The sequence below is a fragment of the Oncorhynchus clarkii genome, chromosome 20 (genome assembly GCF_045791955.1).
Source record: "Oncorhynchus clarkii lewisi isolate Uvic-CL-2024 chromosome 20, UVic_Ocla_1.0, whole genome shotgun sequence".
Taxonomy (NCBI): Eukaryota; Metazoa; Chordata; class Actinopteri; order Salmoniformes; family Salmonidae; genus Oncorhynchus; species Oncorhynchus clarkii.
In genome coordinates, this window is record NC_092166.1 from 32,279,676 (window position 1) to 32,296,292 (window position 16,617).

Below are 16,617 nucleotides of genomic sequence, written 5' to 3' on the forward strand. Positions count from 1 at the left end.
AAAAAAAAAGACACAGTCTCTACAAGCCAGAATGTTTAATAAAATTACATTTACTTTCCCTGTTGTACATGCTGGTTGAGAGAATGCCAAGAGTGTGCAAAGCTGTCATCAAGGCAAAAAGGGTGGCTACTTTGAAGAATCTCAAATATAAAACAGATTTTGATTTGTTTAACACTTTTTTGGGGGGTTACTACATGATTCCATGTGTTATTTCATCGTTTTGATGTCTTCGCTATTTTTCTACAATGTAGAAAATAGTACAAATAAAGACAAACTGAGTAGGTGTGACAAAACTTGTGACTGGTACTGCACATACACAACATGGCCAAGAAAGAAATGACTTCCTAGCGAGGGTGGTAGCATGTTGTCACTAGAGGGTCATGTTGAATAATGGGGTGCTGTGGAAAACAAATTAGCCAGAAAAGAACGAGTAGAAAGTGTTTTAGGTAAGAAAGAGAAGTTTAAACTCCATCGGAATTACTTTTCAATTCGACATCTTTCTCTGAATTAAAACTCAAGAGCCCATTACGTCTTTAAATCATCTTCTCGTCAGTAGGCTTACAGTATTGTTTTTCCTAACAGGACCAGAGAATGAAAGACAGGGCTTCATACAATCACAACTTTGTGTATGTGAGAAAAGCAGAGACGAGGAGAACAGGAGTAAAAACATCGAGCACACTATACAAGCTACTATTATCAATAAAGAAACATTCAAATCTTTGTACACAGACACACACACACCACCACTTTTCCAAAAGTAAAAACATTTTTTTGAATTGAATTATAACTTAATAAAAAACATGTATAGAAAACTAAAACAACCTTATAGAAAATGTATTTAAACCCAGAATTCTAGCATGCATAAAAAAACAAACTGGAATGACAATCTTTAGCATTGATGTTATCATCAATTATGTCAAACCAGTTGTGAACTTTCATTGGTTGTTCTCACAGAAATGTACGGTATTAGAGTTCTAACTGCTTGAATAGAAATGATTGGCAGTCATATTGTGGCTCAGAAGATGAACTGCACCAAACTGTTGTCTAAGTAGCAACATTAAGCTGCCAGTCACAGTACATCTGGGTTCGAACCGAGAGGTTTAGTGGTCAGAGAAGTGGTTCTTTGCCAGAGATCACCGGCCAGCATTTCGTAGTTCACACATGGGTAAGGCTGTTACTGTGCTTGTTTTAATGTTTTACAAATGTGGCACAATCTGGTGATTTGCTATGACAGCAGACGACTTGCAGTGAGGATACAATCACATGTCCCTGGTCAGAGTGAGATGGGTGGAGGACAGTGGACACAGGATAGAGACAAGGCAAGTCCATTCAAAACAGCTTCATGGAACAACAGGTTATTCAGGAAAGTCAGTCTGAGAAACATTGTAAGAATGCTGTCCCAAGGCAGGAATGATTTACTCATTCAATGTTACCAAATCATGATAACTTTTGTGTAAAAAAGAAAAGGCCAGTGTAAAATTAAATGAGAGCCACATATACATGAAATAAGACTCTACAACACACAGAGTCTCAGTTACAACAAGCTCAGGAATGTAGTTCCTTTGCAAACTGATGGAGACAGTTGGCCTACAGACAAGAAACACCGTAAGGGAATTTTACAGTGTCATAAAACATGGTCAAGGCATCCATTTTCTGTCTTTGGAAGATCGTAGCTTCATCCCATTCTGTTAACATCCATGACAATGGTTCAATAGGAGAGTACATGATGATCTAGCACCCTGCGTATCCCAGTAGGATCAGGGGCCTCCACTGACCCCCCTTCACACAGAGGTCTCCGACTGCAGCCTCATCACAAACTTGTGGCTCTTGGGGTCGATAAACTCCTCACCGATACGCAGGAAGGGGAGGGGCTGCACCGTGACGACAAGGGAGAAGTCGAGGCGGCGCAGAGAGAAGACCAGACCCTGACGCAGGGCAGAGGTTACCGGCTCCTCGCTCACTAGAGTCCACTGGCGCCCCCTGCCAGTCTCACGCTGGTACTGCATGGTAGGGCCTGGGCTCACGTAACGCTCCAGGAATGCCTGGACAGACAAAATAAAATACAGCCTTTCAAAATCAACCTGAATGAGGAAGACATGTGAATAGGTACAGAGAAGATGAGTAGTTGTGTACAAGTTAGAATTTGAATTCAAGATCTGATCAAATGCATGCTATTTATTAGGGCTGGGAGGATACCAGTATAGCGATGCACTTGAGTATTGTGGCAAGGAGAGCGGATTTGACTTCTTTAGGACAGTCCTAATGTTTGAAAACAAATACAATTATGCTGTCATCCAGTCACATGTATTTATTTTCCAAGCTGTGGCAGACAATATTTTACATATAGCAGGTTTTTAAAACCAAACTGTTTTGCGTTTTAAATTTTGTCATGGGAAAAAAATCAATTGCAACACTGGTATCGTCCCGGCCCTACTATTTATCCCAAAAGCCGTTCTAATATTTTACCCAGAGTCACACAATGTACCCAGAGTCACACTATTTTAGCATGATATATTATAGACTCCAAGAGAACATGATCAATTCTGCTCACCTTGGGGGTCATGTTGTGGGTGATACAGAACTGCAGGTGTGTGAGGATGCTCTCCATGCTGTGATAGGGCTGCTGGCGCGTGGTCCTCAGGTACTTCTGCATGGCCCGCGCCATGGGGGCGAAGATGGCCTGAGCCGCCTCCCGGGGGTCCATCACCTCACGGGGGTGTTTGTGGGACGAGACTGCGGGGTCATCATCCTGGAGACGCTTGATGTGGGTGAAGGCCTCTTCCACCGCCACTACCAACCTGGACAGCGCCACAATAAATCATTATGATCAGTGTTAGTGTTATTATTACCATCAGCAACAGCACTATGATACAGGAGAACTCAATGGGCAGTGGCATCAGTCATCATAACTGTGCCTGAAATACACTATGAAAGGGACTGGTTATCCCCCAGCAACGTACATAGCAACAAGACTGACTGGAGACAAACAGAACAGGGACATTAACAGGGTTCTTCTTTCCCTAATCACTTTAAAAAGCATATTAGACATGTATAGGGAGACAGGATGTTGTCGGTCTTACCTGGCCTTGCGCTTGCGGCACCTGCGGTCCATCTCGGCCTCCTCGTAGTAGTACTCGTTGTGGGAGTTGTCTCTCCTGCGGGCCGCAGCAGCGATCATGGCCCGGGACTGACTGGTGGAGTTATTGGTGCTGTTCTCTGTAGATCAATACATCAGCCAGTGGATGGATTAATAGGAGGGAGGGAGGATAGTTGGATGAGTGGGTGGACAAATGACTAGATGGGTGGATTGATGGACAGCTGAATGGAAAGATACTGTAAGGTAGAGAGATAGAGGGGGGGGGGGTGTAGAATGCTGTTTACCGTCCAGTGAGTAGACTTTGAATCCAGACATCTTCTTGGAGAGGATGGACTTGGGCAGGTTGAGCAGGGCAGGGTTATAGACTGGGAAGTCCCTGTAGTACTGATCCAGCACCCACACTGCTGCCCTCTGGATACTGGAACACACAAGCATCTTCAATACTATCAACATCGCAATGAGGCTACGTGAACAGCACAGTGCACACACACAGACGAACACGTAACACACTGACCTGAGGTGGCCGACGTTGTAGAAGCGACTAGCCCCGTCGGTGGTGCGCACCACCTTGAGGCAGAAGGCAGGCTGCAGGTGTCTGACCTCCAGCAGCACCAGGGCCAGGTACTGGATGAAGAGCAGCGCGTCCACCAGTGATGCAGCATACTCCACGATGCCTCTGTAGTCCCTCTCCCGGGGCTCCAGCACGCGCACGCCGTAGAACAGCCAATAGGACGCCACGAACAGGAACACCAGCACCATGAGCAGGCAGCGGAAGACGAAGAAGCGGGGCAGGGTGGCGCGCGGCGGGTGCAGGAACAGCGCCCAGGAGGAGATGAGGAGCACCAGGAGCTTGAAGGCCAGGGACACGTAGAGACCCTCGCAGGGCGTGCCGCAGGGCTCCAGGGCCTCACGCCACAGCAGCTGGGGGAGGACAAGGAAGGCCAGGGGGGTGAACAGAGCGAACAGGCCCAGGCAGCCGCCCAGCACGGGACCCAGGAAGCGCTTGCATTCCAGGGGGGACGATTCCTCCAGCTCCTTGGAGACGCGCGTCAGGTCCTCGTTGGACACACTGTGTTCTGATGTGCCTGTGACCACGGTGGTGGTCTCGCCCCAGTTGTCATCCTGCAGACAGGGACAGAGACAGGACATCAGGTAAACGCGGAGGAGAGATTGGAGGGGGGGCTTTATAGCGATATAAAAGGATAGAGAGGTTGTGATTTGGACGGGTAGGGAAGATTATTAACGGGACCTGACGTTTTTCTGACCGCATAACCTGATCCTGGTTCAGTCACAAGGTCAGGAAAAAACAATGTCCCTATTATGAGAGAAATAAATACGGAGATGTAGAGGGGTTGAAGAGGAGACGGTTGTGATTCTAACCCGGTCATCGCCCCGGGTCGACTCTGCGTCTAATAGCGACTCCCCGGGGGCCTGGATGGTGACAGACTTGTCCCCACGGCTGCTGCCGTCTCTGCTCTTGGAGCGATGTCTGTCCCGCCGATCCCTGGATAAAAGAAACGGGACAGCCACACAGTTATGTCCAGCGTGTTAAGCCTCTGTCATTGCGTAACCGAGGCCCGGGGGTACATGTGTTTTGTGTGTGCTTGCTCATCAATGTGCCCATCGACTAATGGATCGATGTGTGTGCATATTACAAATGCGTTTGAGCCAAGTGTTTCACTAAAACATTTGTGGAACGACAGTTTCAAATGTACTTGCTCGCTTGTGTGTTTTTTGTTAACTGACTGACCCTCTGGTACCTGTGCTTGCGGGAACTGCGAGAGTGGGACGACTTGTAGGAGTAGCCCGAGTACTGTGACTCGTTGTCCATGTCTCGGGTCGGTGGACAGGGTTGACAGGCCCCTCTCCCCCCGCCCCTCGTTCCCTGACTCTGCCCAGCTGGCTCTTGAGCTCAGAGATGGACTTGGTGGACAGGGCCAGAGGCAGCTTCAGCAGCTCAACCTTACTCCTGAGAGAATCTATCTTGGAGGCCAGAGGACAGGGAGAAGAGCCCACCAGACAGATGGAATCAGGGAAACAATGGACTAGAAAAAGGAGGGTAGGAAGAAGAGAAGACAGACTGAAAAGATAAGATTATGAGTAGGATGGGGGGGGCGGGTTGAAGTGGACAGGCCCTGAAATAAAGAGAAGGGAATTAGTGACAAAAACAAACTCCTATCCCGAAGTTTAAATCCAACCCAATTTAATTTTACATTTCATTTTTTGTAATTTAGCTGATGCTCTTATTCAGAGCAACTTACAGTTAGTGCATTCATCTTAAAATAGCTAGGTGGGACAACCACATGTCTCGGTCATAGTAAGTACATTTTTCCTCAAAGTAGCTATCAGCACAGTCAATGCTAGTGGGGAGCTTGTTCTGTGGGATTTTTTTATTACCTTTATTTAATCAGGTAAGACCAATTGAGGTTAATAACCTATTTTAGGGGAGCGACCTGACAATGAGGCAAAACAGGGAAATTGCAGCATGTGCATAAAATATTAGCAAAAAATACATAAATACACACAAAAGTGTCATAAGTTCAGAGGGAAGCTGGTTCCACCATTGGGGTGCCAGGACAGAGAGGAGCTGTGACTGGGCTGAGTGGGAGCTGCCCTCCCTTAGGGGTGGGTGGGTCAAGAGACCAGAGGTGGCAGAATAGGGTACTGGGGGTTTGGGGTGTAGGGTTTAAGCATAGCCTGTTTGTGGGTATTTGACCCTGACCGTCTGCGCAACTGAAGACATGTTAGCTCTCGGGTTAAATACAAGCTTTTAAATCTCAGGCAGGGTTGGCCCTTAAGTAGTTCTACAGACAACAAGTCTGCAGTGATGCCGAGGTCCAGGAAAGCTTACAGATCTGATACAATGGAGTCATATTGGGTTACTGTGTTTTCACAAACTTGTTTGCCCTCGCCCTCTCTTTCCCTATCTCACATTCCCTCTTGGTCTCCCTTGGCCCCCTGGGTAACAGGGCCTCTCCGCTGCTGGTGATGATGAAAATAGGGTGCTCATATGGAGGGAATTGGAGGTTGGCAGTTTCCGTGGAAACGGACCTTACACCACCCTCTCCTACCCCGAGAAACTGTATTGGCTCACCATGTTAATTGGACAGTTTGATTTGTCACATATGGGGCAATAGTCAGTCATGGCCATGCATGCAGGGCATTACGTTTAACAACTAACTCCATTAAACTGCCAGTCTATTCTCAACTGTGTGTATCTGTTTGCATGCACAAGTTGACTTGAGCCTCGTCTTGGGAAATGCCCCACTGTTTATGCTATAAAAACTCATAGCCTTTGTACCCTCCACTGGAAACCTAAGGGCCCCAGAGCATTTGCTGAACTTCAGCTCCCATCACATGCTGTGCAGCCCTGGGAGGGTGTGGTGGATATGGAGCAAGCAGGGGCAAAAATGTATAGTCTACTCCGCCTGCATTTCAAAACCATTGTCTGATACATAATGCAAAACAGAGGGAACCCACATGCTCATTGTGGCTTGTTTGTATTCCCATGCTCTGGGCTTGAGCTCCCAAAAAACAAATCCCCCACAGGCTGTCTGTGATACTGGCGACATGATGAACACCTGATCCATCAACGTTTGGTCTGCTGGAGAGGCAGAGTTCCCTTTTCTTATTTCAACCCTATATGTCATGTGATCCGGTCAATGAACTCGGCGACCGTGGTGATTCCGCACTCACGCCGTCCTCACTTAGCCACAACATGATATCATAAAGACCTAACCAGCAGGAAGGTCTGATTTCACTATTATTAAAACAAGATCCCAGATGTCAAATACAAAGAACCAGCCCATCGGGGAGAAAAAAAAAAGAAAAAAACTGGAGACCTCTTCAATGTTGTGATGCAAAACACTAGCGTAATGCATAGCACTCAGAATTAAAAAAGGTTTTACCAGGCAATGTTCATCCTGATCAGTTTTTTTCTACATGAACGATACATTGGAGATAATATATGACAACTACAAGAAATAACAGAACAACATGAAACTTCTAAAGAAGCCAGGCCTGGTATTTATAGCAATTTTGAAAAGGCCTTTGATAAAGTAAGACTTGATTTTATATATATATAAATGCCTGGATTTTTTTCCATTTCAGTGAGTCTCTTATTCAATGGGTACAAGTAATGTATAGTAATCCCAGATGTAAAATAGTAAATAGTGGCTACTTCTGAGAGTTTTGAACCGTCACGAGGAGTTAAGAGTGCCCACTGTCACCATATCAATTCGCTATAGCCATGGAAATGCTAGCTATTAAAAGCAGATCAAATAACAGAGGATTAGAATTCCAAGGCTTAAAAATAAAAAGGTGTCCATGTATGCCGAAGAATATGAACTGGGTGGGCTGAGATTAAATATAAAAGCACTAAACCTCGAAAAGCTTCACTTACACAAAAGTTTTACTTTAATTCAAAATCGTTCTAAAGTAGATTATCCCTTGTTTAAAAATTGCCTCTGGGCTTTCTCTCAACCAGCTTCATGAGGTAGTCACCTGGAATGCTTTTCCACAGTCTTGAAGGAGTTCCGACATATGCTGAGCACTTGTTGGCTGCTTTTCCTTCCCTCCGCGGTCCAACTCATGCCAAACCATCTCAATTGGGTTGAGGTCGGGTGATTGTGGGGGCCAGGTTATCTGATGCAGCACTCCATCACTCTCCCGCTTGATCAAATAGCACTTACACAGCCTGGAGGCGTGTTGGGTCATTGTCCTGTTGAAAAACAAATGATAGTCCCACTAAGCGCAAACCAGATGGGATGACGCATCGCTGCAGAATGCTGTGGTAAGCATGCTGGTTAAGTGTGCCTTGAATTCTAAATAAAATCACCAGCAAAGCACGCCCATACATCACACCTCCATGTTCCACGGTGGGAACCACATGCGGATATCATCCGTTCACCTACATCTCACAAAGACACGGTGGTTGGAACCAAAAATCAGACCAAAGGACAGATTTCCACCAGTCTAATGTCCATTGCTCGTGTTTCTTGGTCCAAGCAAGACTTCTTCTTATTGGTGTCCTTGAGTAGTGGTTTCATTGCAGCGAGTCGACCATGAAGGCCTGACTTACGCAGTCTCCTCTGAACAGCTGATGTTAAGATGTGTCTGAACTCTGTGTAGCACTTATTTGGGCTGCAATTTCTTAGCCTGGTAACTCTAATGAACTTTGGGTCTTCCTTTCTTGTGGAGGTCCTCATGAGAGCGAGTTATCATAGCGCTTCTGTTCTGATCAAAAAGAAGAACATTCGTGAGACGCAGAAAAAATGAAAAGATGCTGGAGAAGTGCTTGACGCCATATGTCAAGCATGGTGGAGGCAATGTGACGGTCTGGGGGTGCTTTGGTGGTGGTAAAGTGGGAGATTTGTACAGTGTAAAAGGGATCTTGAAGAAGGAAGGCTATCACTCCATTTTGCAACGCCATGCCTTACCCTGTGGATGGCACATAATTGGAGTCAATTTCCTCCTACAACAGGACAATGACCCAAAGCACAGCTCCAAACTATGCAATTACTATTTAGGGAAGAAGCAGTCAGCTGGTATTCTGTCTATAATGGAGTGGCCAGCACAGTCACCGGATCTCAACCCTATTGAGCTGTTGTGGGTGCAACTTGACCGTATGGTACGTAAGAAGTGCCCATCAAGCCAACCAAATTGTGAGAGGAGCTTCAGGGAGCATGGAATGACTAGAACGCCAAAGGTCTGCAAGGCTGTAATTGCTGCAAATGGAGGATTCTTTGACAAAAGCAAAGTTTGAAGGACACAATTATTATTTCAATTAAAAATCATTATTTATAACTTAGTCAACGTCTTGACTATATTTCCTATTCATTTTGCAACTCATTTCATGTATGGTTTCATGGACATTTCTAAGTGACCCCGAACTTTTGAACGGTAGTGTACTAGAGGTCGACCGATTATGATTTTTCAACGCCAATTTTTTACATTTATTTGTACTAATGACAATTACAGCAATACTGAATGAACACTTATTTTAACTTAATATAATACATCAATAAAATCAATTTAGCCTCAAATAAATAATGAAACATGTTCAATTTGGTTTAAATAATGCAAAAACAAAGTGTGGGAGAAGAAAGTAAAAGTGCAATATGTGCCATGTAAGAAAGCTAACGTTTAAGTTCCTTGCTCAGAACATATGAAAGCTGGTGGTTCCTTTTAACATGAGTCTTCAATATTCCCAGGTAAGAAGTTTTAGGTTATTACCCATGCAAAGCAAGGGGAACAACTACTTCAAGTCTCAGAGCGAGTGACGTTTGAAACGCTATTAGCGTGCACCCCGCTAACTAGCTAGCCATTTCACATCGGTTACACAAGCCTAATCTCGGGAGTTGATAGACTTGAAGTCATAAACAGCGCAATGCTTGACGCACAACAAAGAACTGCTGGCAAAAGGCACGAAAGTGCTGTTTGAATGAATGCTTACGAGCCTGCTGCTGCCTACCACCGCTCAGTCAGACTGCTCTATCTAATCATAGACTTAGTTATAACATAATAACACACAGAAATACGAGCTTTTAGGTCATTAATATGGTAAAATCCGGAAACTATAATCTCGAAAACAAGATGTTTATTCTTTCAGTGAAATACGGAACCGTTCCGTATTTTATCTAAGGGGTGGCATCCATTAGTCTAAATATTCCTGTTACATTGCACAACCTCCAATTTTATGTTAATTTTATGTTATCATAATTACGTTATTATTTCACCTGGTTAATATTGCCTGCTAACCTGGATTTATTTTAGCTAAATATGCAGGTTTAAAAATATATACTTCTGTGTATTGATTTTAAGAAAGGCATTGATGTTCATGGTTAGGTACACATTGGAGCAACGATACGCACCACATCGATTATATGCAACGCAGGACATGCTAGATAAACTAGTAATATCATCAACCATGTGTAGTTAACTAATGATTATGATTAATTGATTGTTTTTATAAGATAAGTTTAATGCTAGCTAGCAACTTACCTTGGCTTCTTACTGCATTCGCGTAACAGGCAGGCTCCTCGTGGAGTGCAATGAGAGGCAGGTGGTTAGAGCGTTGGACTAGTTAACTGTAAGGTTGCAAGATTGAATCCCCCGAGCTGACAAGGTAAAAATCTGTCGTTCTGCCCCCGAACGAGGCAGTTAACCCAAAGTTCCTAGGCCGTCATTGAAAATAAGAATGTGTCCTTAACTGACTTGCCTAGTTAAATAAAGGTGTAAACAAAAATTGGGGACAAATCAGTGTCCAAAATAACGATTTCCGATTGTTATGAAAACTTGAAAATTGGGCCCTAATTAATCGGCCATTCCGATTAATCGGTCGACCTCTAAATCAAATCAAATCAAATGTTATTTGTCACATACACATGGTTAGCAGATGTTAACCTGTTGCGTCGACCAAACCCGGATCCGGGATTCTATTTACAGACCTAAGCTCATTACCATAACGCAACGTTAACTATTCATGAAAATCGCAAATGAAATGAAATAAATATGCCATCTCTCAAGCTTAGCCTTTTGTAAACAACACTGTCATCTCAGATTTTCAAAATATGCTTCTCAACCATAGGAAAACAATCATTTGTGTAAAAGTGTCTAGCTAGCGTAGCATTTAGCGTTAGCATTAGCATCCAGCACGCAAGATTTCAACAAAAACATAAAAGCCTTCAAATAAAATAATTTACCTTTGAAGAACTTCGGATGTTTTCAATGAGGAGACTCTAAGTTAGATAGCAGATGCTCAGTTTTTCCAAAAAATATTCTTTGTGTATTAGAAATAGCTCCGTTTTGTACATCACATTTGGCTACCAAAAAAATACGAAAATTCAGTCCTCAAAACGCAAACTTTTTTCCAAATTAACTCCATAATAGACTGAAAACATGGCAAACGTTGTTTAGAATCATTCCTCAAGGTGTTTTTCACATATCTCTTCAATGATATATTGTTCGTGGAAGCATGGTTTCTCCCCTCAATCAAATGGAAAAGTACAAGCAGCTGGCGTTTGCGCACCGAATTCCACGCAGGACACCAGGCGGACACTTGGAAAATGTAGTCTCTTATGGTCAATCTTCCAATGATATGCCTACAAATACGTCACAATGCTGCAAACACATTGGGGCAACGACAGAAAGTGTAGGCTCATTCCTTGCACAATCACAGCCATATAAGGGGACAATGGAAAACAGAGCTTCAGAGATTCTGCAGCCCATTCTTGCATAATCAATGCTTGGAGTTTGTCAGAATTTGTGGGGTTTTGTTTGACCACAAGTTCTCAACGGGATTAAGGTCTGGGGAGTTTCCCGGCCATGGACCCAAAATATTGATATTTTGTTCCCCGAGCCACTTAGTTATCACTTTTGCCTTATGGCAAGGTGCTCCATCATGCTGGAAAATACATTGTTCGTCACCAAACTGTTCCTGGATGGTTGGGAGAAGTTACTCTCGGAGGATGTGTTGGTACCATTCTTTATTCATGGCTGTGTTCTTAGACAAAATTGTGAGTGAGCCCACTCCCTTGGCTGAGAAGCAACCCCACACATGAATGGTCTCAGGATGCTTTACTGTTGGCATGACACAGGATTGATGGTAGCGCTCAACTTGTCTTCTCAGGACAAGCTTTTTCCCGGATGCCCCAAACAATCGGAAAGGGGATTCATCAGAGAAAATGACTTTACCCCCAGTCCTCAGCAGTCCAATCCTTGTACCTTTTGCAGAATATCAGTCTGTCCCTGATGTTTTTCCTGGAGAGAAGTGGCTTTTTGCTGCCCTTCTTGACACCAGGACATCCTCCAAAAGTCTTTGCCTCACTGTGCATGCAGAAGCACTCCCACCTGCCTGCTGCCATTCCTGAGCAACCTCTGTACTGGTGGTGCCCTGATCCCGCAGCTGAATCAAATTTAGGAGATGGTCCTGGCGCTTTCTGGACTTTCTTGGGCGCCCTGAATTCTTCTTCACAACAATTGAACCGTTCTCCTTGAAGTTCTTGATGATCCGATAAATGGTTGATTTAGGTGCAATCTTACTGGTAGCAATATCCTTGCCTGTGAAGCCCTTTTGTGCAAAGCAATGATGACAGCATTTGATTCCTTGCAGGTAACCATGGTTGGCAAAGGAAGAACAATGATTCCAAGCACCACTCTCCTTTTGAAGCTTCCAGTTATTCGAACTCAATCAGCATGACAGAGTGATCTCCAGCCTTGTCCTCATCAACACTCACACCTGTGTTAACGAGAGAATCACTGACATGATGTCAGCTGGTCCGTTTGTGGCAGGGCTGAAATGCAGTGGAAATGTATTCGCAAAGAGGGACTTTGCAATTAAATGCAATTCATCTGATCACTCTTCATAACATGCTGGAGTATATGCAAATTGCCATCATACAAACTGAGTCAGCAGACTGTGAAAATTCATATTTGTGTCATTCTCAAAACTTTTGGCCACGGCTGTATATAAGACCTAGCCATACCACCATAGCGATCTAAACAAACATAGATGGCACCATAGTAAATGGGTGGTAACCATGAATGGGTGGTAACCAACCCCAGTGTAGCTCCCTGTAAACAAGCGTAACGGTAGGGCCAGTATCTTCTGGCAAATCTAATCCATATAGTGTAGATAGGGAAAATATGCAAACATCTGCCAAGTATACTGGCATCTATCAGATTCATCTGCCAGTGCTCGTAGAAAATTCATACACAAGCAAGCCCATTACCCACTCGGGCCCCTTGAGTAACTACCTCAAATGAAAGTCAAATGATATATCCAAATCAACCTCCGTCACTTTTAGAAGTCTAATCTGGCCCTGTTGTCAGGGATTTGAGATAATGACCCAGTCAGATAAGCCAATGCCAAAGGCAGGGCTTGCCTGACAGTGCATAAACTATCATGCACGCCTCGTTGCCCCACAGTGAGCATCACAGATGCCTTTACCTTTTCTGAGTACACATCTCTCTCTCTTCACATGGCTCTAACAATTACTAGCCTAATATAATGACAACATCTCCTTCCTCTCTTCCAAATCTTAATGGGTTAATGGAGCTTGGTAAATATAAACAGAGGAGGTGATATACCTCTAACTACATGCCCACACAGAAATACAATTTAAAGCCATTGGACAAATCAACGTTTCTACATTTCATGAAATCCAAACTTTCACCAGCTGTTTGAGGGAGGGGAAAAGTCCAAACAACTGATTGTGGCAACGCGGTATGTAACTTCATGTATGAGTAATATGAAGCCAAAAGACTGCAACTGTGAAAATAAACATGTACAGCCCAGTACAGTGGTAGAGAGTTAGTGAGTATGAGGGGGCCACACACACTACCCCCACCCACCTACTGCTAACTGCAGTGACAACAGAAAATCCAGCGAAAAACAGACAACTGCACTCTCAACCTTTGTGCCCAGTGCTCCTATAAAGTGGAGCAAGTGTGTGTACAATGTAAAAGATGGGATGTGGCCAAATCAACATACAGTCTATGGACTGGACAAAGCAGGCTTGTTACAACATTGTTACCAGAGGGGCAAGACAGTTTACCGTTCACTTGCCAATACATTTTTCTGTGACCATATCCAAGCATGGATTTGAGGTTACCACTGTCCAAAGTCTTGCCTCAATAACCACTTGTCTCTTTTGTCGTGATGTGCCCAACAATGTTTGTACCCTGTTTTGTGCTGCTGCCGTGTTGCTACCATGCTGTTTTGTCATGTGTTGATGCCATGCTATGTTGTCATCTTAGGTCTCTCTTCATGTAGTGTTGTGTTGTGATGTGCATTTTGTCCTATATTTTTTATTTAATTTATCCCCGCAGGAGGCCTTTTGGTAGGCCATCATTGTAAATAATAATTTGTTCTTAACTGACTTGCCTAGTTAAATAAAAAAATCTAATAAATACAACTATGCCTCTAATCTAATGGGCCTGTTTATTTTGAGAGCCACAGGCAGCTGGGACAATAGCATTTGCACTGGGAACTCTACATTAGCCCTAGCAAAAGCTAATTACATGAGAAAAATAGGCATCAAATAAGCAAATAAAGATTAATATTGTAGGCAGATTGCTGTGGCAAAGTTGGTCGTTTAGGACCATTTTGATGTCATAGGCCTAACTTAACGTTTAACCTAAAACATTCAAAACTCAGTAATTGTGTAGTTTACGAAGTGAAAGCTTAACATTCGCCATAATTGGGGCTACTGTAGTAGCCTACTGTAGCCATACTGTTTCACTTTAGTCTCTAGACTAGATTACAAATTTGTAACATGCATATCTGCAGTCCTTGTTAATATCTTGCTACGTTGTTACAGTGTTGCAAGTGCAACAAGGTTACAAACACGTAATTTAGCCACCAACTGAATCAGATCCACTGTAGCTAACTATATTCGTAACAAATAGTGGCATGCCTCATTTCATTACCGGTCGGTTTGGAACAGGGATTTAAATGAAGTGTATCCACAAAAGCCTGAATGAAACAATAACCTGTTACTAAATGAGCAATAACCTAGCAAACACAAAACACGTTTATCGAAGATTCAACTACGATATATACAAGTTATAAATGCCCATTTTATCCGACCTAAGCATAAATGTAACCTCCATTATGAGGGTTAGCAAACAATAGGGCGAGACTCTCCGGTCACTATCGAGCACAAATGGATGATCCGTTTTCCGTCTGCGAATCTTTTCCCCCATTTATTTTCGAAAGGGGAAGCCCTGGACGAATGGATCATGCACATTGAATTGAACACCAACCTTCGGCGAAATTTCTCACAGAGCTTGAAGCCACACGTGTCCTCTCAGCGTCTCGTTCCCATGTCGTCGGGATGAGGGTTGGCTAATTTCTCCCAAATTGTTGGGACTCAGGATTCAACTCTTCGAACCACGTAGCTACGTGGCCTGGGTGAAAATAACAATAGGCCCGATCACGCCAGGGGTCCTCTCTAAACTTCCCTGCAGTTTCGGTCTGGAATGAAAACCGAGTGCGAATATAGTCTCTTCCCGACTTTTGTTTCGGAACCATGAAACCTCACCCTAGCAATATATATTGTATTCCCCCTTTACTTCAATGGTGAATTATTTCCAAACATGTTCACTATATATATCCACACAGAAAAAGACGCTTTCGAACCCCCGCCCAAAAAACAGGGTATGGCTACTTATCCCCAAATATACATTCAGGTATTTTCACTTTCCTCTTTTCCCCCACGACTGACTGGTAGACAGGGTTGCCAGGTCAAGCTACAATTTTACTAAAATGTCTTCTGAAAACCCACCCAGAATGCCTGGAAACTCTCCCCAAAACATCACAGCAATAGATAAGTTGTCACATTTAAACCCCTTTTCCATAACGTTATTCAGCGAATTAAGAAGTAATATCGATGTCATTTTTAACATGTTTTCCAACAAAATAATAATTCTCGGGAGTTTAAGAATTTGTCACAAGAGAAAAGACAAATCGCCCTTATTAAACTCTCCAGATAATTTCCCATCAATGGAAGTCGATGTAACTTGTTTTGCCTGCTATGATTAAGCAATAAGGCCAGAGGAGGTGTGGTATAAGGCCAATATACCACAGCTAAGGGCTGTTCATAGCCCTTAACCGTGGTATATTGGCCATATACCACAAATACCTGAGGTGCCTTACTGCTTTTATAAACTGGTTACCAATGTAATTAGAATTGTAAAAAGTTAGTTTTTGTCATTCCCGTGGTATATGTCTGATATACCATGGCTTTCAACCAATCAGCATCCAGGGCTCAAACCTCCCAGATTATAATTGTAACCTCAGGGGGTGTGGTATATGGCCAATATACCACGGCTAAGGGCTGTATCCAGGCAGTCCGCGTTGCGTCGTGCATAAGAACATCCCTTAGCCATGGTATATTGGCCATATACCACACCCTTCATGCCTTATTACTTAAATAAATCATGTTTGCTCATATGCATAACTATAGATGAATCTGACAGGAGAGTTCGACTGATGAAAATTGGACAGGGGATCCCAAAATCTCTGTGTAAGAAACACTTGGACGAACTTCAAAAAACAAATGTTGGGCTATTTTCTGGCAATTGTGCTGTTATTATGTGCCAGATGTTTAAGACTACTTGTTATTGACTATTTGTGAGATTGACTTGTTATTTCAATAGGCATAGGCTACTGACAAAAATCTGAGTTTATAATTGCAATTCAACTTTGCCATGGTTTGCTGAGCTAGATGCAGGTAGCCTTATAGGCCCTGATAGGCCAACATGCCGAAGTCCACAATGAAACTGACATTAAATGTGGAGAATGATACATTTGAGATAGAGCGGTGACCATGATCACAATTGATAATTTAATTAACTAAAAATGGCCATTAATAATTGCATAATAACACAAGGCTACAACAACAAACTGAGTTATAGGCTATTTATTAAATCCATTTGCCAGCTCCAAGTAGGCTACACAAGTTGCACAAATTGATTTGCAATGACTCCAGTGATTTCATCATTTCATTATATTTAAT

General features: G+C 43.4%; 1 protein-coding gene across 3 annotated transcripts; it reads right to left on the bottom strand.

Moving 5' to 3' along the window:
• Positions 1-20: 20 nt before the first annotated feature.
• LOC139376226 (vang-like protein 2) lies at positions 21-15,331 on the bottom strand. 3 transcript variants are annotated; one of them, XM_071118541.1, is made up of 8 exons: positions 14,864-15,331; positions 4,858-5,232; positions 4,478-4,601; positions 3,612-4,219; positions 3,382-3,515; positions 3,081-3,216; positions 2,552-2,798; positions 21-2,042 (listed from the first exon to the last, which is right to left on the bottom strand). In XM_071118541.1, the coding sequence occupies exons 2-8, from the start codon at positions 4,926-4,928 to the stop codon at positions 1,782-1,784; spliced, it is 1,581 nt and encodes a 526-aa protein (XP_070974642.1). In that variant the 5' UTR covers positions 4,929-5,232; positions 14,864-15,331; the 3' UTR covers positions 21-1,781. The 3 variants fall into 3 exon arrangements, with proteins under 3 accessions (XP_070974642.1, XP_070974644.1, XP_070974643.1); XM_071118543.1 differs by having other exon boundaries at positions 4,858-5,142; positions 14,864-15,255; XM_071118542.1 differs by having other exon boundaries at positions 4,858-5,177; positions 14,864-15,255.
• Positions 15,332-16,617: the final 1,286 nt, after the last annotated feature.

What these genes read in the sequence shown, in the direction of transcription:
- LOC139376226 (XM_071118541.1), bottom strand. Translation starts at nt 4,928, where the DNA reads ATGGACAACGAGTCACAGTACTCGGGCTACTCCTACAAGTCGTCCCAC. An exon ending in CGCAGTTCCCGCAAGCACAG is followed by an intron (nt 4,602 to 4,857) that starts GTACCAGAGGGT and finishes TCTTTTATCCAG; the next exon opens with GGATCGGCGGGACAGACATC. An exon ending in TACAACGTCGGCCACCTCAG is followed by an intron (nt 3,516 to 3,611) that starts GTCAGTGTGTTA and finishes TGTGTGTTCCAG; the next exon opens with TATCCAGAGGGCAGCAGTGT.